Raw genomic sequence first — 19875 nt, forward strand, 5'->3', positions numbered from 1 at the left:
CCGATCCAGTGAGAGCTGAAGGTCGCGGCCCGATGAAGCCAACAGGACCACAACATCTGCAAAGAGCAGAGACCCAATCCTGAGGTCACCGAACCGGACCCCCTCAACACCCTGGCTGCACCTAGAAATTCTGTCCATTCTGTCAAACATGCAGTGAAATTAAGAAAACATCCTCAAAGTTTCCATCCCATGTCCCTGGATCAGCTGTCCTGCTGTCTCTATAGTTTGTCCCAAATATTTTCAAAGACGCACCTTTTTTTAGTATTTATAGTTGATGAAGATCCCTCGTTTGATTCTCCTCCTGTGAGACGCTGGACTACTTCTGATGACTCATCCAGGATTCTCTGTAAACTCCAAATTATCCAACTTGGCACTAAACAGCCTGTTATTGCCTGAAAGTCCAACAAACAGAGTCGAGCCAGTTACACTGTTAATGCAGAGTATTTTTAAATGTTCACTCTTTAAACCCTTTGAAACCTGGAGCGACATCAGACACCTCTCATAAGTACCTAACCATTGAACCTGACACACATTAGTGCAATTTCTTTCATAAACATGATAAAAAAAGAAAATGAGCAACTTGGTAAGAAATGTTCCACAAATTTCAGGACATTAATAGATATAAAATGTATGTTTAACTAGGGAGAAATGTATAAGGGAACAAAAGAAAAAAAACAGGGGAAAGCTATACTTATAATTAGAAGAAATTTTTTTTTTTAAATTTATGTTACAGGATTATTACAATTTTTAAGTAATTTTTAATGCATTTTCCCTTTTCCTTGTTTGTTCGTTTTTCACATTCTTTCCCTTCTTTTTTTGTTTTTGTTTTTAAACAGATTTTCAGGTAATTTTCTTGTTGTTTTTACTTATTTCTTGCTAATGTTTGGGTCATTTCTTCTATTGTTGCTGATTGCCTTCTTCCCATGTTTTTTAAAGACAGTCAAGTCATTTTTTTTTCAGGCGTTAAGGGTTAACTTGGATCACAGCTGCAACCAAATGTTTCCATAGACTGGCTTTTATTTTTTAGTGATTGTAAACAATAAGATCACAAATATACACAACAATTCCCAGAAGCACATTACACAGATTTAGGAGAAGAAATATGATTTTTTTTCTGTGGGAATAACAGCAAGAGTTTCAAATGTAAAAAGATCCACACACTCTCTCTCACACACACACACACACACACACACACACACACACACACACAGAGTCATGCACTTCTAAAGAGCTAAAAACAAAGTCCTTACAGTGTCCTTCCCCTCAGCAGCAGCTCCACAGCTCCTTCTCTGGTCTTTTCTTGTTGATGACTTTAAAGGATCCGTACGCTGCTGTGTGTGCTGCTGAAGGTTTCTTCTGTCTCTTCAGTTTGGCAGCGACGGCAATAACGATGTCCTCCACCTTATCCTGGTGAGACGCCCCCTCTCCATCACCTCTCCGACCGCTTCTATTTGGCGGACTCTTGGCAGACGTCTCGAAGCACATCATGTCGTGGGCTTTGGCAAAGCTGGTGGCCTGCTCTCTGCTCACCTGGCCCTCCATCCTGCTGGGGTCACGGAGATCACTCTTATTACCCACCAGGAACCTGGGAGGAGCACAGAGGGATGATGATGGTAGGAAGGGTTGCACGAAAATGTCATATGGTTGTAGGATTTCTTAACAAGAACAGTTCGATGATTGAAGGAAGACACCTGTCCTTTCAGAGAGCAGCGGACATTACCTGGGGACTTCCTGTCCGAGCGAGTTCCGCCTGCACTCTTCTATCCACGACGTCAGGCTGGTGAAGCTGGCGGGGCAGTTGACGTCATAGATGAAGAGCACAGCGTGGACATTACGGTAGTAGTGCTGCACCATGGATTTACGAAAACGCTCCTGTCCTGCTGTGTCCCACAGCTGAAGCTGGTGGCGAGGGAAGGGGGGGTGGAGAGAGATTGACATGACATTGCGCTTTGTACATTTCCATGCACAGTAAAGTGGAGCTACGGGAGGCCATTTATTTGGACTACTGTCCTTGTCCCTGTATGCAAGCACCGGGGGAGAATCCATTTATTGACAGAAGTATGTCCGACTCCGCTACAGTAGGACCTTCTTCTGATTGACCTATTACATCATAAACCAAGCAAGTTAGCAAGTGGCAAATGGGCTGCATGTTGAACAGTGAAAACATGGATAACTTTTCGGCGCTCTACATTTTGTATGTATTCTATGCTTTACCATAAGGTTCATCTTATTTTGTTTTCTTCTCTTCTTCATTTGTTTTTCGGGGCTTTCCTCTATGAATTTATGCTCTTTGACTTCCCCGGTCAAAGTCCAGCGTGGAGACTATGGAGCATGGGCAGAACACCTAGGCCACTTCAAGTCCATTAAGGCCTAAACATGAACGGGTAAAATCGACCTCCAACCACATTATTAGGTGTGTTAGCCTGACTTTGAAAACTCAACTTCGTACAATTTCAGTCGGACTAATTTTTTTTAAGTTAGTTTAAGTTTTTTTTTAAACACAAAAATTCAACTTATTGTACATCATGTAAATGTGCTGAGTGAGGGAAGGGTGGCAGAGACACAAACGCGAGACAGCAAGTAAAGAGGAAATGTATGGAGAAGAAATCATGTGTTGAAACATCCTAAACCAGGCATAAACACACACACACACACACACACGCACAAACACACACACACACGCAGTGAGTCATCACTGAGAGGGAACAAAAGAATGAACAAGCTGATCTGATTATTACTTTGTCACAGTTTGTGAAGAAGATAAATCAATCAATCAGTGATAAACCCTGCCACTCTGATATATCTGACATGACATGCCAAACAACACCAACATGATTACTGCTTCTAGGCTGCTTCTGCTTCTTGAAAAGACCTTTACTTCATTAAAACCTGTGCAGAGGTTTGAGAGGACACGCTGAGTCATTTGTCAGGCTTTGAATACCTGATTTGGACTTGTCTCCTGGGACTTGAGTCTTGACAAGATTCGGCTTATTGACTTGAGACTTGATTTGGACTAAGACTCTCGTGAGATGGTGCCGCCCTGACGCCGCCCTGACGCCGCCCTGACGCCGCCCTGACGCCATCCTGATGCCATCCTGATGCTGCCCTCTCACCGACTATTCTGTGTGTGCGGCAGGCAGGGAGGTGCTGTGGATCAGATGGTCAGGTGACTGGACGTGTTTTAGCCCCCCCTCATAGCCCTGCCCATTTCTGAGCTTTTTTTTCACATTCCAAGGAGGCATTTAACCCAAAAATGGGGGGTTTAGTTACTCTTTAAAAAAAGAGAGAGATTCATTAGAAATGTATCAAATTACTAACGAAAATTGCTAAGAAATTTATATCTATAATTAAATATAATTAGGTTATTGAAAAAATATATATTATTGCTATTATTATCTATATTTATCATTGAAATTTTAGCACATTTTCAGGTCATTTTTCTGTTTTTGTTCTTTTACTCTTCTTTTTTTTTCTTGCTAATTTCAGGTTATATACTTTTTGCTAATTTCTTGCCCAGTTTTAGGTCGTTCCCGTTAAGCTGCTCGCTGCAGTCTGTCCATACTCTTTAAGGAAATCAAGCGACTTTGTCCAGGCTTCAAAGGGTTAAATTACACATTCAGTCTGAATCAAAAACACAGTGTTTATCCAATTTCTTACCAATATCATACACTGGGAACAAAGCCTGAAGCCTCCTCTACCCTAAAGCTATAAACAAATCCTCAGTCAACCCTGACAGACACTTCCTCTGTCATGTGGTCATTTCAAAACAGTCAGGAAACAGCAGGAGCCAACTAACACCTACGCTTTCATATAGAATCATCACAGAAACACACAGTCCTTTACTGTGTTTACACAGTGAGCTTCTCATGAAACTCACAACTGAATCATAGATTGATTTATCTATCCGATGGCTCAATGATGCTGTTGATCCAACACAAACACGCTGCCGGAGACAAACTTGTAATCTGATTTAAAGGCTGCGTTAGTTCTGCAAACACACAGTGAACTCAGTCAGTCTGAGATGACCAACTTAACAGAGACACAGGAATATTTAACAGCAGATAAGAGAGGCAGAATGTAGAAAAGGAGCAAAAATAGAACATGCTTATTATTATTATTATTATTATTGTTGTTGTTATTATTGTTATTATTATTATCATCATCATCAAAAAATGAATTAAAAACATCCCCCAACCCAGAAATGCCCCAGGTCATGGTTAAAGAACTGTTACACAACCTGGAAAAAGGGGAAATATATATATATTTGCATATATATGCACTCAAATACGTTTGCACTGAATTCAAGTGTTTGTTCTTTTACTGGTAATCAACCTGCTTTATATCAGATCTTCTCCCATATTTTTGTGCTCATATGAGCTTAATCCTCCTATCCACATTTTACTTATTTATGTATGAAATTTTATTTTTGCACTCACATCTCAAATCATGTGCAGTGCTGTTTGGGGGAGGTAACTATTTTAATCTGGAGAGCACTTTGTGTTGAAACTTGGAAAGTGCTATATAAATAAAAAATATTATTATTGGGCTGTTTAACATTTTTTTCATCTCTAGTCAATAGACCTTTTTGACTGCATTTGTTAAGTATTCTGTACTCATTACTAAACACAAACAACTATTAAAATTGGTCTAAACCCAAGTCACAATGAACGTGGGAAGTTAAATAGATAAAAAATAAACAGAACTTGTTCATCAATAATAATAACAATAACAATAATAATAAATAAATAAACGCCCCTGGTCATGGTTAAAGAAAGAAAAGCACGCTGTGAATTCACTGTGAAAAGTACAAGTGAGGTGATGAACACGCAACCTGAAGAAGTCAAACATTTGGTGGAAAAGTTTATTATCACTGAGTTCATTTAATCTCAATAAAAAAGTGACAGTTAGCGTGTAAACTTTGGTGCTCAGTGATAGTTCAGTTTACCTTGATCCTCTCTCCGTGGACATCCAGCTGTCTCTCTCGGAAGTCCACCCCGATGGTGGCCTCCACCCTGCCGGGGAACTCCCCGGCGCACAGCCGGTGTGTGAGGCAGGTCTTCCCGACCCCGGAGTCTCCGATCACCAGCACCTTAAAGGTCCGACAGCGGCTCAGCAGAGAGGACACGCTGCCCAGAGAGCTGGAGAACTCCAGAGAGGACTCCATGGACCCCAGCAGGACACAGAGCGCAGCACCGCCTCACACAGCGTCTCCAAGAAAGACTCGGAAGAGGCTCCTTGACCAGGACCCAGCTGAAGTTATCAGGACCTGTGAGTGCTCAGCCGCTGTCTTCACATTGTCAACTGTAACTTCTCCGCCCAGAGCTTCCGTGAAAGCTACGAGCAGCTGGGTGAGGCAGAGACAGCCTGTGGCGGCTCGGGACACAGCCCGGCGCTGATTGGTCAGGGACAGCAGAAGATGACATGACCGCAGCACGTGGCCGAAATATCCTGGCTCTTCTGACAACAACTTGTCTAATGCATTTGTTTTGTTACAACTTCCCCAAAATAGTAGTCAAGATCAAATCGTCACGAGACCTGCCTGAATACTTGCGCAGCCAACATATGACACAGGGCGCTCTGTGTGGTAAGTGGCTATAAACAGACACTTAGGGACTATTCCCTATTTATGAGAAAAAGGGGGTGGTGCAAAGCGGGGGAGGCACTTCAATTTTATTTATAAGCAAAGGGGAGAGAGTTTAGTTTTTGTTTTAATTTGGCTTAGGGGAGAGGCATTCACCTTAAATGGCCATGCTTTATATTTAAATACCTTCAGAACCCCGAAAATCCACAGGTGGGTTAAAAAAAACCCAACATACTTTCTTTCCATCTTAAATTTTAAGATTTCCAATATGTTACTTCTATAGCCGTGGAAAGTTTAACCAATATTTATGAAAATGGGCTCCTCTCTCTCAAAGCCAGAAACCAGAGAAGGAAGTCTCAAATTTTGAAGTCATTGAGTATAAAGTCTGGAGCTGCTCCACAGACAATGAATGCCAGGCCGATTTTATTAGTTTTCTTTTTCATACCCAAATGATCTTTGTTATACTGAGGTGTTGTCAGTTGTGAAGCAGACACCTTTTCCATATACTCAGGACTACTCTCAGTGTCATCCAGAACAGTAATACTCAACCAAATCTGGCCCCTGGGAATTGTTTTTGTACTTTTAGTATACATGAGGTACCAGAGTGAATAAAACAGCATCAAAAATAGAGCTTGTTTATCACAAAAAGTGCCAGTGGAGGATCCCCCGCATTCCCTGACAGAAGTCCTAGCTAAGACTCTGATGTCCTAAAATCCTAGTCAAGTCAAGTCAAGTCAAGTCAATTTTATTTATAGAGCCCTTTATCACAAAACATGGTTTGCCTCAGAGGGCTTTACAGTGTATGACATCCCTCTGTCCTTAGACCCTCACATCACCCAAGGAAAAACTCCCAAAAAAGAACCTCTGTAAAGGGGGGGAAGAAACCTCAGGAAGAGTGGCAGGGGATGATGACGAATCCCTCTTCCAGGACAGACAGACGTGCAACATCTGCGCAACCATGACCAAGACCACAATCAGGGCGAGCGGGGGGTACAGTATCAGTACAGCCACAGCACGAGCACAACCAAAGGCAGGGTCACAGCATCAGCACAGCTATCACCACAGTCAGGCACAGTCAAGGTTACGGCCAGGATCCGGGAAAACTAGGAACTAAGGGAACAGGAAAGCTCTGGAGAGGCAATGGGCTTAACGTAATGCAGTTCAATAGACCCAGGCTCCATAATCGCGAGCCCCAGGTAGTGACAGTCCCACATGGCTATCACAGATGCAAGGCTAGGCTAAACTACTGAGGCTAAGCTAAGCTAACAAACTGCTATCACATATACAAGGCTAAGTAAAGCAGCAACCGTAATGCAGTAAACAGACATGCACGATTTTCAGATGGCAGGAGTAAGAGAAGGAAAAGGAGCTCAGCGCATCATAGAAAGTCCCCTAGCGGATTAAACCTGTGTCAGCCTAACTATGGGCTGGTCCAGGCAGCCTGAGCCAGCCCTAATTATGAACTTTATCAAAGAGGAAGGTCTTAAGTCTACCCTTAAAGTCTAAATCTACCCTGTTCTGCACCAGTTGGAGAGACCTAAGAGATTTGTTAGGGCAACTGAATAATAGGGAGTTACAGTAATTCGGCCTAGAGGTGACAAATGCATGTACTAATTTTTCAGCATCTGTTTGGGACAGGATATGTCTAATTTTTGCGATGTTAAGCAAGTGAAAGAAAGCCGTCCTTGAAGTTTGTTTTATATGGGAGGCAAAAGATAAATCTTGATCACATAAAACTGAGGTTCCTTACAGTTGTGCTAGAGGCCAAGGTAATGCCATCTAGAGAAATTACATTGTTAAAAAGGGAATTTCTGAGGCGTTTGGGGCCAAGAACAATAACTCAGTTTTGTCTGAATTTAATATCAAGAAAGTATGGCTCATCCAGGCTTTTACGTCCTTAAAACATGTTTGAAGTCTAGATAGCTGATCAGTTTCATCTGTTTTCACAGATAGATATATTTGCTTATCGTCAGCATAACAATTGAAATGTATAGAGTGTTTTCTAATCATGTTGCCTAGAGGAAGCATGTAAGTAAAAAGGATTGGTCTAAGCACAGAACTCTGTGGCACTCCAAAGCAGACCTTAGTATGTGCGGAGGATTGATCTATGATGTGAACAAATTGGGAACGATCTGATAAGTAAGATTTAAACCAGCTTAGTGACGTTCCTTTAAGGCCAATTAAGTGTTCCAGTCTGTGCAGTAAGATTTGATGGTCAATGGTGTCAAATGCGGCACTGAGATCTAATAGGATTAAAACAGAGACCAGACCCGTGTCAGAAGCGATAAATAAGTCGTTATTAATTTTTGCAAGTGCTGTCTCTGTACTATGATGAACTCTGAAGCCTGACTGAAAGTCCTCGAATAAATTATTATCTTGCAGAAAGTCACAAAGTTGATGAGCAACCACTTTCTCAAGGATTTTAGCAATAAAGGGGAGATTAGATATCGGTCTATAGTTAGCTAAAATCTCAGGATCGAGAGTGGGCTTCTTTAAAAGAGGTTCAATGACAGCTACTTTAAAGGACTGTGGTACATAGCCTGTTAATAAAGACGCATTGATTATATCTAATAAAGAATTGTCTAATATGGGTAAAACTTCTTTAAGTAGCTTAGTTGGGATGGGGTCTAGCAGGCATGTTGATGGCTTAGATGCAGAAATCAAAGTATAGAGTTGATGAAGGTCAATGGGGGAGAAATGGTCCAAATAAATTCTAGGGCTTGCTGCCATATCCAGGCTACCTGTGTCCAGGGTCAGGTCAGTTGAGGGCAAGAGGTGATGGATTTTATCTCGAATAGTTATAATTTTATCATTAAATAAATTCATAAAGTCGTCACTGCTTAGGGCTGAAGGAATACAAAGCTCTATGGAGCTGTGACTCTGAGTCAGCCTGGCTACGGTGTTGAAAAGAAATCTGGGATTGTTTTTATTTTCCTCAATTAATGATCTGGCATAGCGGACTATCCAGCCAGACTAAATGGGACTCCTCCAGGTTGGTTGAACACCAATTTCACGCCAATCCTAGAAATGTTCTGAAATCCTAGAAATGTCCTAAATCCTCCAAACGTTCTAAAATCCTAGAAATGTCCTAAAATTTAAAAACAAATGCCCTAAAATCCTAGAAATGTCCTAAAAAAAATTTCAAAATGCCCTAAAATCATAGAAATGTCCTAAAATCATAGGAACATGTATGGGGCTCCCAAGCAAAGCAAATTGAGTATCCCTGATTTAGAACATCTTTCACTCTGTGGAGCAGCCCCAGACGTTATCACATCACACATTTATATTTTAGAACTAAAGTTTCTGGATTTGGGAGGGAGTCGTGCATTTTTAGTTTTGGATTGTCCTAGACCACAGAAATAATGTATGTATGAATTTTGAAAATGGGTAAAATTTCCCTTTAAACATCTTCAAAGTCACACCATTTATCACAGCCAGAAACTGTGAAATAAGGTTATTTATGGTGGAGCAGGGGGTCATGCATTTTTCCACAGTCAGGGAAGTTCAAGGGAAAGTTTTATATCTCCTAGAAGGGTCAAAATTTAGGTAAAAAATAAATAAATAAATAATGAAATTTTACACCAGCCATGTCCCTCCTCTGATAAGTACAGTCCCGTACTATGAAACACATTTCCCCCATACATGCTAAACTAAACTTTAGTGTATTTTTAGCAACTCTGCACCTCAACTTCATTCATGTCCATGGCAGCAGCTACCTCATGCTCTCAGCTGCTGTCAGAGGGACATGCTGCTGCCCCCTAATGGTGGAATCATTTACAATCACATCATCTCCTGCTTTCCCTCTGACTGCTGCACGCACTGCTCTGTCAACTTTATTTGACTTAAACCTGGACTTAACTCTGGCTGTTTGTGAATACAAAACCTTTATTCTAACCAGAAAACTTGTTTTCCGACAGTCTCCCCCACAATGCTCAGTCTAATCATTTATCTAGGACAGGAGTCCCCTACTTGCTCTGGCTAGGACATTTCTAGGATTCTAGGATGGTTTTAGGATTTTAGCACATTTCTTTTTAATTTAGGATGTTTTTAGGATGCCAGCAATTTTTCAGATTTTAGGACATTTCTTGCACTTTAGGACCTTTCTAGGATTCTAGGACATTTTACATACAGACAAAAAAAAGTCAAGTTTTCTTTCAATTGGTTTTAATACAAAAATCCAGAGGTATCATACATCGCCATCTCAGATTTCATCGTTCACATTAGAACCCAAATCAGAAAAAAGGGAAAGAAAAGAGATTGGGGGGAAAAAGGGGGAACAGAAAAAGTAAAACAACATATTTCAGATGCTCATACTTTCACTTGCATTGTAACACTTTGACTTGTGACAGCACGGGCAGCGGGCTGGGATGCTGCCAAGGAGCCATTTCCATTAGCAGAGAAGAGCCCTCTGAAGTAGGATGTTTTCACTCTGACTGTTCGGTCTCTGTGTACATGCAGATAAAACCATGTCTAACAGTGACAACAGCAACGACACAAGTGACTGCCAGGGGGCTCCTTGTAACCACTCCAACCAGATGTAGAAAATGATTATCAATAACAAGAGCTTCGTTGATCCATTCTGGACAGGAAGGTGTCTATGGTATTGCTTAGATCTATCCAACTCTCTCAGAACTACGTAAAAATGTTAAAGAGTAGCAGTGTATTTGAAATGGAGCACGACTCACAACCTTTACAGTTTTTAATCTGTGCTACAAGGTGCTCCATATTAACAGACAGAGGATTACATATTCCCAAGTTTAACCAGGAACAGCGAGGGAAGCACAGTCTGACCCCCCCCCCCCTAAAAAAAAAACTGTCCACATGTGAGGTGACGTTTGTGCTGCGCCCTTGCAGAGATGGGGCATCCTTACACAATGCACTGCCACATGTAGGTCAGGGGTTTACTGAAGCAGTACAGCAGATACAGATTTGCTCGTGGTCACTGGATGTCGTCGGTATCTCTTCCTGCTCAGCTTCCTACAGATCTGTCAAACATCAGATCCACTCAGCTCAGTCTCCGGTCCCCCAGCAACTTTTGTGTCCTATTTTCACTTAAATTATCTTTTAAAATAAGGGACGCACAGTATGCGATAGGCGTGTGTTGGAGCAGCACCAAGTCAAACTCGAGTGGCTGCTGTCACCGTTATTGATCATCTCAGAGGAAACCGTCAGTCCATCACAGTTTCTCCCACAGTTTGCCAATAACTACTGTTTATTTTCATATACAGCTTGGTTGTCAGCTTTATTAAAAAAAGTTAAATGGCCATTCTGTTATCCCCCTCCCTCCCTTCCCACAAATATACACAACCTCACACATGCTCTCATCTCACAAACACACGTACACACACATACACACAGAGTCCTGATTTTCACCATGTGGGAGAGAGCCAAGCCATGCCAGGACAGACCCCATGAAGCTGAGCCAAAGAACCAAACACACACTTTTGCTTCCCGTGTCTGGCTCTACAAAAAGTCTGCCAGGCGTACCACAAGGCTCCATGCTCGGCCCAATTCCTTTTCTCATCCGTCATCGTTCTGTCACGCTCACATCTCATTGGCCAGCTCCTCCGTTTCTGTGGAGACATCTCCGTTGGCGATCTTTGTGTTCTCCTCGTATCCGGGAGGTGTGAAAGCTAATGTGTAGGGGTAAAGCTTGTGACACTCTGCGCGGTACGACTCGGCACGCTCCGTACAGTCACCCAGCACGCTGCTCCGAAGACACTCCAGGACCTCTGTGCAGATCTGATGAGGGAAGAACATCAATGAAAAAACATGATATGGATGCTCTACAAATTGGGGAATTTTATTACTACTTTCACTTTATTGTAACTCGGACTGCTTCAGAGGCTTTTTTTGTTTCACTTGTTTGCCATGCAAGTGAATCTGAATCAATTATACTTTGGTGCTTATGGTTTCCTTAAACTGAATGATTGAATTGTGGAAAAAATGACAATGTTCTAATTGACATGTAATGCTAAACTGCTTAGAGGTAGCTCAAGTGGGTTGGCTTTTAAGAGGTTTTAACCCTTAGGGCCCACTTAACCCACACTCGTATCGCTTTGCACATAAAATGCGATTTTCAAAATATAACGCATTAATGATTTTCTACTTTCACTGAGTCCATTTTTTAACCAACATCAGTCCTTATCATAAATATCAAACATTCATTAATTTTAAGAATTTTAACCCATTAAATGACAGGTTTTTGTCATGATGCTAATGTTTTTATGGTAAAAAAAAAAAACCACAACAAATTGATTATTTTCAATATACTACATGCAAAGTAGATTTTTTTGATGATGATCACAGTGTGAGATATGTCAATAATTAGCAGCAACACTGGTTGTGACAGTGCACCTTGTGGAAATAGCATGTATTTTCTCCATATACCAAATATGGTTAAAATGAGGTAGATCAGGTAGAAAGTAGTAAAAATTACAAATTCCAAGGCAAAAGCCCAGAATGATACCCAGAAATAATACAATGCATGTTTTTATGCTTTGGTGGCTGTGGGATCAAAATTGCAGTTTGAATGGGTTTCTATGGCACGTTTTTTGCATTTAACAATCGAAATGTAACAATTTTGTTTCCATTGTGTATTTTAGCCAAAATGTATGTCAAAAATCCACCACAGACCATACCTTGTCACTGAAACATTAATACCTTTCATTCATAATTTCAGGGATACAGAGAGAGAGGCAGACTAGTTTGTCATAACAGATTTGGTATACAGACTTGTATTTAAATAGCCTCTTTCTAGCCTTTTGACACACACACACGCTGTGATGGAACAGCCATCAGGCACAATTTGAGGTTCAGTATCTTGCCCAAAGAAACTGCGCAATGCAGACTGAAGAGCCAGGAATTGAACTGCTGATTAGTGGATGACCCGCTCTATCTCCTGGGCCCATAAATTCCCTTGAAAGCTTCAAAATTGTATTTATCATCTGAATTTGGTGCTAAGAGTTTAAAATTCTAAGGGCTTACAAAACCCCTAAATTATCAACATTTGAGATGTTCACATAATTCAAAGTTTATCTTGAAATGTGTATAACACATAGGGACTATACTGTGTTTACCATATTTTTGTATGCATTTTTAAAATGTTACCAAACAGTTGTCACAATGCAGAATTCCATAACTCTTTACCTCTATGGTTCTGTTGTTGAGTGACTCATCTAGTGCAGTGGCCAGCTCTGCTGCCTTCGTTTCCGTCGATGAATCCAGATACACCATCATCTTAGCAGCTGCAGGGGGAGAAGAGTGCCAGTGAGTCTGAGCTAAAGTGTGCGTCTCTGTTCCAAAGCTTTTTAAAACTTGCCAAGGAATATGACATGGAGAGGAAAACTATGGTTTTCGATATCCGAAAATTAGAGGCGCACCAAGTGATTGGCTGGTGACTGGAGTCAGCTGATTTTCAGCTTCATTGAGCATGACCTGTGAGTGGCAACACACTTTCAGATACAGGCGATCCTGTGCTCATCAAATTTACTACATGTGCAGCATGATTGTTCACCAGCAGCACAGACAGTCACCCACTACTGTCAAAGCTGCTGCAATCCACTCTCAAAAGTTGTAAATTCTTCTAATGAATGCGGCGAATGTATTGAAAGCCACTTTGTATGCAGGATTTTCTTAAAAAACAAACAAATAAAATAAAATAAAATAATACAAAAGGTCTATATTTAACTTAAGTAAACAGAAATCAGCTCTCTTTTTGTCTCTTTCTTGTCATCATGCAGTTGGTCACAATCGTTGCATTTTCCAGAATGACTTTTCAAACTTTGACACAGTAGCACTGTTCATTCCAGATCTTGAACAAAATAAATCTTTTCTGTCTGTGTAAATTCTGTTTATTGATGTTTTTACCCATGTTGTTGCGCTGCAGCCTGCAGTCCAGCCAGAAACCAAGTAGATTAGAGTTTTGGCCACGTTTCAGTCAACAAACATGCTCATCTCGATAATTATACAGATCAGTATAAAAATATCCAGTTATAAATACACAGAAGAATTGTGGCTGTGTTTGACTTAAAAACATATCCATCTTAATAATTATACAGATGAATATTTAATAATTCAAGTCTGAAGGACATTGATATGTAGGAGATTGTAACTGCGTTTTTGTTTAAAATTAAGTACAGTTCTTACTTATGATCTACTTTCTGTCTATATGTATTATGTACAGTGGCTCTTGGCAGGAGCATCAATTCTCCTGCTGGACAGAACACAGAGGGCTGCTGGGAGGAGAAGCAGCAGATACTGTTGATGGAACATCAATTTAGTAAAACATGATCCTGAGTTCATGCAAAGCATTTTATTTTGAAAATTGACCAATTGCACCGCTGCTTGACTTTCTGCCTGGTACGATCTGCTTTGTGCGGCTTGATATGGCTGCTGTTTACCAAAAATACATTACACAAGAGCGTCCGGTGGCTCAGTGGGTAAAGCAGGCGCCCCATATATGAAGGCAGTGTCCTTGCCGCATTGGTCACGGGCTCGATTCCAGCTTGCGGCCCTTTGATGCATATCATCCCCTCTCTCCCCCTTTAATGCTATCGATCTTCTGTCTTATCTAATAAATGCAAAAATGCCAAAAATAATAAAAATAAAGAAAGATTCCACGCATATTCTCTGCAGGCAGACTGGCAAACCACATCTGGGACACTGCTGAGATGCTCTGAGGCGTGCCCGGTGGAATCACCAGCATCGTCCAGAACGTCCATGTCATGGCCTTAACGCACCATTGACAGACCCAGTGGAATACAGGGGTTGTGACCTAAATGTTGACAACTGCATGTGTGTGTGTGTGTGTGTGTGAGAGAGAGAGAGAGTCCTACCAGCCAGTCGGTGTGGTATTGAGTTTGAGTGCTTGGTGAGGTAGGCCTGGTTGAAGCTCATGGCGTTGCTGTCTCCAAACAGCCGGGTGATCTCCTGCTTCAGCACCGTCCTGACCACCTCCGGCAGCTCCTTGCTGTCAGAGACTGAAAGAAGGGAAGCGAGGAGGAGGAGTCAGGCATGTGAGCAATGGTGGGAGGAATATAAAGAACAATAACAATGAAAAAAAGTAGGGACAATGGAAACAGAAGGTGGTGGGATGTAAGTTAGAAAGACATTTAACCAACAAAAGATTTTGCTGAAAAGATTCTGTTTTTCCTTCTTTCCTTCTATGCTGCTCTTATCATGTCACCCAATGTAATGCGTACTGTGCTGTCTTGTCTTGCTTTACTAAAAAACAACACCACCAACAAAGGATTGACTCCATATGGAGCACAGTGAGCAGCTTTAGAGCTGTTTTAAATGAGGACACCTCTTTCTTACCTCCCTTAAAGAAGCGCACTAGACACTGGTGTAACCACGGGTGGTCTGGGTCAATGGCCAATGCTCTCTTCACTGACTGGAGCATCAACAGGTATTTTTCTGAAAAGAGAAGAAGGTTTGTAAATCTGTGTTACCTTTTGAAACCTGGATCGAAATCACTTTTCACACACCTTTCATATATTCAAGTATTTAAACCTTTAAAATCTGAGAAAATGGATTTGATTTCTTTTGAAAACATGTTGAAAAGGGCAAGAAATGTTATATGATGATACATCACTTATTGTCATATTAGTATTATATGTATAGTACTACTAATAATAACAATCTTTATTCATAGAGAACTTTTCGTAATAGGGGTACAGCTCGAAGTGCCTTTCAATTAAAAAAAATGCAACACAAACAAAAAAAAGACAAGTACTCAGACATAAGAAAAGTAAAAATTAGAGAATCAATATAAAATTATAAATCTGAATTACATTAATTAAAAACCAGGAGAAATAAATACATTTTCAGCTATCATTTAAAAATGACATTATTATAAATAATATTATTTTCAAGCACTTGTTTCCTTGTTTGTTTTTTAACTTTTAATTTAACCAATTCTAGTACTTTTTTATTATTTTCTTGCTATTTGGGGGTTATTTCCTATTCCGTTGCTCATTGCTCATTCAGTTTGCACAGGTTTTAAAGGGTTAAGGTGAAAATTAAAAGAGAAGTCAGTGAAGTTGAGTCACTGGAATGTGCTTTCCAACCTTTCCTGAAGTAGATCTCAAAGGCCAGCAGGTGTGTGTCTATTTTGTCCTTGACCAGGTGTTTGAGAGGCATCAGGAACTTGACGGCTTCTTCCAGTGGATTTTCTACCTGGAAACAGGAAGTGAGCGAGAGGGAACACGAGGCAGAACGGTAAACATCAGCAGAACTGATCTGCTCACGCCAACACTTGCTGTTGTATGTGTACCTGAGTGAGCACTGTCAACGTGTTTTTACTGCATCGCCACTGACAACAAACTGATGATTCTTGCTGTTCCTGTCTCACCTTGACCAGCTTGTCAGGTATTAGCTCCTCCTTAGGCCCCCCAATCTCCTCATCATCGTCCTCCTTTTTCTTCTTTTGGTTCTTCAGCTGCTTCTCCTTCTCTGCATTCTTCTTCTCCTCCTCCAGCTGGGCCTTCTTCTGGGCTCTCCGCTGTTTGTTTCTCAACTTCTTCAGCTCTTTGTCCGACAGGTTGGCTAGAGAAGACAGCAGGGCGTTAATGGTTTTTCCAGGAGGCAAATTTGCGAATCCTAGGATGGTGAAGGAATAGCAGCTTTTTTTCTGTCTTTCATTGGCTTACCGTGACATTTTTATGGGTTGTCTACACCAAATGCTATGTGAGTGTTTTATGCAGTGAGTTTACATACAAAGTCAATGCAAAGACACGAATAGATGCAAATTCACGCCAGACGGTGCGATGGAGGCATAAATGTGTATTTTGGGTCTTTGCGTTCATTGTGTAAGTTAAAATTTTTCAGCTTCAATTTTATGTGACACTGTGTTGTGCCTGTTGGCGTAGAGATCTAGTTGAGATTCTCCTGACACTACTGAGATCCAGAAATGAAGGATAAACAATGTCCCTGTCTGTGGAGCTTCACTCAGCGTCAGGACTGTACAGAAAAAAAAAAAAAAAAAAAGAAAAGTCTAGTGGACGTATACGTGAGAGTAATGCCACATGAAAATTTTTATCATGTTAGATGTGGACACGGCTTTACCCAAACCAATCCCACTCCTCTTTCAAAAACTCAATTCAACCAATGATGGCAATGAGTAGGCTTGGACAATACAACAGTAATACAGTATACCAGGGTATTTAAAAATAGGTGTCTCACACTGACACCGTCATATACAGTAAACCCTGTTGAAACTCCATGAAGGTATGAAAAAATAGATACTGTCCAAGCCTACTACAACCACTAGCTACTCATAGAGTGAAGAGGGTGAGTCATTTCTTCACTTTCCTCGCAAGTTTGCATCCAGGAGAGCACCTCTAGTAGGGGTCGACCGATGCTGGATTTTTTTTAGCAAATGTAACATCAAAACAGAAACATTCAACATCAAATGCAGCAAGTTCCTTCATTTTTTCCTAAAGTTCAGTGAAAATTTTAAGTAAAAAAATGAATGAATAAATTACCTCCCTGAGATTTTATGATTTAAAAGTTCCTCCCATGCTGACAATTTCTTTGCATGTATTTTAGACTGGCTTCCCTGGTGTTGGTTGAGTGTAATATGCAGACTTTTTCATTGATTAATTTCATTGGCGATCATTAAAATAAAATGCCAATACAGACAATCAGCCAAATGCCAAATATCGGCCCCGATAATCGGCCAGGCAGATAATCTGCCGACCCCTAATTTCTAATCTACCGGAAACTCAGCAGCATGAACAGGCCTGGCCCTCACCGGTGTCAGCCTGCAGCTCCTTGCTGTCATCAGTCAGGGGATTGTCATGGAGGCTCAGGTAGATCTGGATAGCGCTGATGGCGGCCTTGTAGTAAAAGGGATGCATCCGGAGCACGTCCTCCAGCTTCAGCAGGTCCACGTAGGAGCGTAGCGTCATCTTCCTCATGCAGTAGGTGTGGAAGTCAAACTGGTCATCTGTGATCTCCACAAAATGCTGATGAAAAAGGGAGGAAGATGGGTGTAAACAACACATGTAATGTGTAGAGCTAAGGAGTGTTGTGCAAAAACTGCAGGTCATAATGCACCAGTCCCTGGTAACTCACCCTTTCAATCTCGTGGCACTTCTTCAGGGCCTCCCCAAACTTGTTCATGGCCTTGTAGGCAAGAGCACACTCCGTCTGGAACCACATACACTGCATCTCGTTGAGGTTCTCGACTGCTGACGCTCCCTCCTGAACAAAGACAGTAGAAACACAAGCATGAGCAAAGGAAATTACCAAACAGGGACAAGCTAAATTACTGTGCCACCTGCTGCACAATGACGAGTCTCCAACAGACAAATTATTATATCAGAATAATCATTTTCTGTTCCTGTGAATTAGGGTTGGGCAATATATAGAATATAGTCGAGGTACTGTGGCTTGTTCCACATGCGATATATAAAATGACTATCTCATGAACATCGAGCATTAATTGTCACGTTGTCTATATAAGCCACCAGTCTTTGGGCTCCCTCGCTCTCTCCTGCAGCTCTCTGCCTCTCACAGACACACACAAAGCAGGGCTTTTGCAGAGCTCCAGACTGTGACTATTCAGTCACATTTTGCAAATATGGAGCACCAGAGCAACTTGGAAATATTAGTAACATTTGAACTGGAGAGCTGTTTGTTGCCCGCTCACAGTGAATGAATCCTCACAGTTAAAGGCGCAGTGGTATCTGTTTAACTATCTGCTAACGCAAACATCCAACTGTTGACCGGAAGCCACAGTGGAAGTCCACAGCAAAAACATCAAAACACTTCCTGCCTGAGACGAGCCAGGTCCTTCAAAATAAAAGCACCAAGGGTCCAGTTTTGATTTATTCAATCATAATAGTACTTGTTAAAATTTCATTAAAAGTACTTCATTTAACTTTCTTATAACTGTATTTTATTAAATGTTATGATAACAATAGTGTTTTCGACTCTATTATTTGACAGCAGCCACGTGTTTAAATCCCTTTTTTTGTAAGAGGACACACTAAATATCTTCTGACGGCACAAAATTAAAGTCAGCTCAGCTCCACTACTGGAAGAAATCCCAGGAGAAACACTGCCTAAGTTAAAAGAATTACATCCTCATTTATTAAAGGTTGTAACATAGTAATATAGTCGTGAGGTCTCTCGTCGAATGAGTTTTTTGCAATTTGACTTAACAGAAAAAAAAAATCTTTGATTTTGTTTTAACATTTTCAGAAGTTTTCCTGAGCTTATTAGCTGTCCGTGTGTATTTGACAGTTTTCCTCACCCGTGTGAACTTGGAGCACATTTCCTCGGCCTCTTTGACCATGCCAGCCTTCAGCATGTACTTGGCACACTTGGAGTTGATGAATCTGTCAGCAGTGTCCAGAGCCTGGGCTTCATCCATCCACTGAGCAGCTTCTTTAATGTTCCCAGCATGCTACAAGAGGATAAAGGTCAGTACAACAGTCCTGACAGCAGCACAGCAACACGCTGCTCTTCATTGGGAACAGTAAATACATTGGAAAAACGTGGAAATGTGCACTCCATGTTACCTTGTAAATCTTGGCTTTGATGAGGAAGAGCTCGATGAGCGTGGGCGTACTCTCAATAGCGGCGTTGATATATTCTAGCGCCAGAGTCTGTTGGCCAATCATGTCGTAGTGCTGTGCCAGGAAATACTGCACCCAGAGCAACGTGGTCGGTGGTTCCTCTTTACCATCATCTGCCACAGTGCAGAGAGATTGTGTAAGTTTAAATCTTTGTGGTTATGAACAAGACTCCAACAGTTTAACTGTTGTAAATCATAAACACTACTGAACATACTTTTATTAGTCTGCATTTTTCTGCCATTTAGTCTCTACTAGGGCTGCCCCTTGAAAGTCGGAAGCTCTAATGTGTGCCTGTGTGCCTTGTACTTCTGGGGACATTGTGGTCCCCAGATTTTATTGCGGAGTTAGTGCTCTTGATATTCACACTTCTCTGTGCAGCGGCAAATATGCAGGCAGCGGCAAAGAAAGAAAGAAAGAGAGAGAGAGAGAGAGAGAGAGAGAGAGAGAGAGAGAGAGAGAGCACCATAAGGTGAAGAAGTGGTGAATTCACAACTCACAGTAAATTCACACGACACAGTCTCTGGCTTTTGTTTGATATCTGGTGTCTGAAAAAAATGTTGCACAGTTGCACTGGATATTCCTGTAACAGTGTTTAAATAGTATGTGATTCCACTTGCTATAATAGCCATGATATGATGTATATTTTTTAAATTTATTTGTGGCTCAATGGCTCCCCTATTAGAGCTGATGAATGTCACTGACTGATTT

General features: G+C 41.2%; 2 protein-coding genes across 3 annotated transcripts in view; both read right to left on the reverse strand.

Annotated features, from left to right (window-relative positions):
* Nucleotides 1–326: 326 nt before the first annotated feature.
* LOC121942456 (ras-related protein Rab-33B-like) lies at nucleotides 327–5246 on the reverse strand. Of its 2 annotated transcripts, XM_042485671.1 has the most exons (4): nucleotides 4946–5246; nucleotides 1721–1899; nucleotides 1251–1585; nucleotides 327–392 (listed from the first exon to the last, which is right to left on the reverse strand). In XM_042485671.1, exons 1-3 carry the CDS (start codon nucleotides 5162–5164, stop codon nucleotides 1264–1266), a joined length of 720 nt encoding a protein of 239 aa, XP_042341605.1. In that variant the 5' UTR covers nucleotides 5165–5246; the 3' UTR covers nucleotides 327–392; nucleotides 1251–1263. The 2 variants fall into 2 exon arrangements, with proteins under 2 accessions (XP_042341605.1, XP_042341604.1); XM_042485670.1 differs by lacking the exon at nucleotides 327–392 and having other exon boundaries at nucleotides 1181–1585.
* Nucleotides 5247–9728: 4482 nt separating this feature from the next.
* The window catches only part of naa15b (N-alpha-acetyltransferase 15, NatA auxiliary subunit b), a 29522-nt gene continuing 19375 nt past the window's right edge, over nucleotides 9729–19875 (reverse strand). Inside the window, exons 11-20 of the mRNA XM_042485151.1 lie at nucleotides 19111–19280; nucleotides 18843–18995; nucleotides 17660–17788; nucleotides 17337–17550; nucleotides 15936–16129; nucleotides 15652–15760; nucleotides 14900–14998; nucleotides 14419–14562; nucleotides 12731–12828; nucleotides 9729–11323 (exon numbers count right to left, since the gene is read on the reverse strand). Coding sequence (XP_042341085.1) covers nucleotides 11126–11323; nucleotides 12731–12828; nucleotides 14419–14562; nucleotides 14900–14998; nucleotides 15652–15760; nucleotides 15936–16129; nucleotides 17337–17550; nucleotides 17660–17788; nucleotides 18843–18995; nucleotides 19111–19280 — 1508 coding nt within the window. The 3' untranslated portion in view covers nucleotides 9729–11125. The remainder of the gene's footprint in view (nucleotides 11324–12730; nucleotides 12829–14418; nucleotides 14563–14899; nucleotides 14999–15651; nucleotides 15761–15935; nucleotides 16130–17336; nucleotides 17551–17659; nucleotides 17789–18842; nucleotides 18996–19110; nucleotides 19281–19875) is intronic.

Source organism: Plectropomus leopardus, chromosome 4, assembly GCF_008729295.1.
Source record: "Plectropomus leopardus isolate mb chromosome 4, YSFRI_Pleo_2.0, whole genome shotgun sequence".
In the NCBI taxonomy this organism is placed as follows: Eukaryota; Metazoa; Chordata; class Actinopteri; order Perciformes; family Serranidae; genus Plectropomus; species Plectropomus leopardus.

Excerpts from the sequence above, each read along its gene's own strand:
- LOC121942456 (XM_042485671.1), bottom strand. The coding sequence starts at position 5,164 with ATGGAGTCCTCTCTGGAGTTCTCCAGCTCTCTGGGCAGCGTGTCCTCT. Across the intron at positions 1,900-4,945 it reads TCCACGGAGAGAGGATCAAG|CTTCAGCTGTGGGACACAGC; the intron begins GTAAACTGAACT and ends CCTCGCCACCAG. Across the intron at positions 1,586-1,720 it reads CTCGGACAGGAAGTCCCCAG|GTTCCTGGTGGGTAATAAGA; the intron begins GTAATGTCCGCT and ends TGCTCCTCCCAG.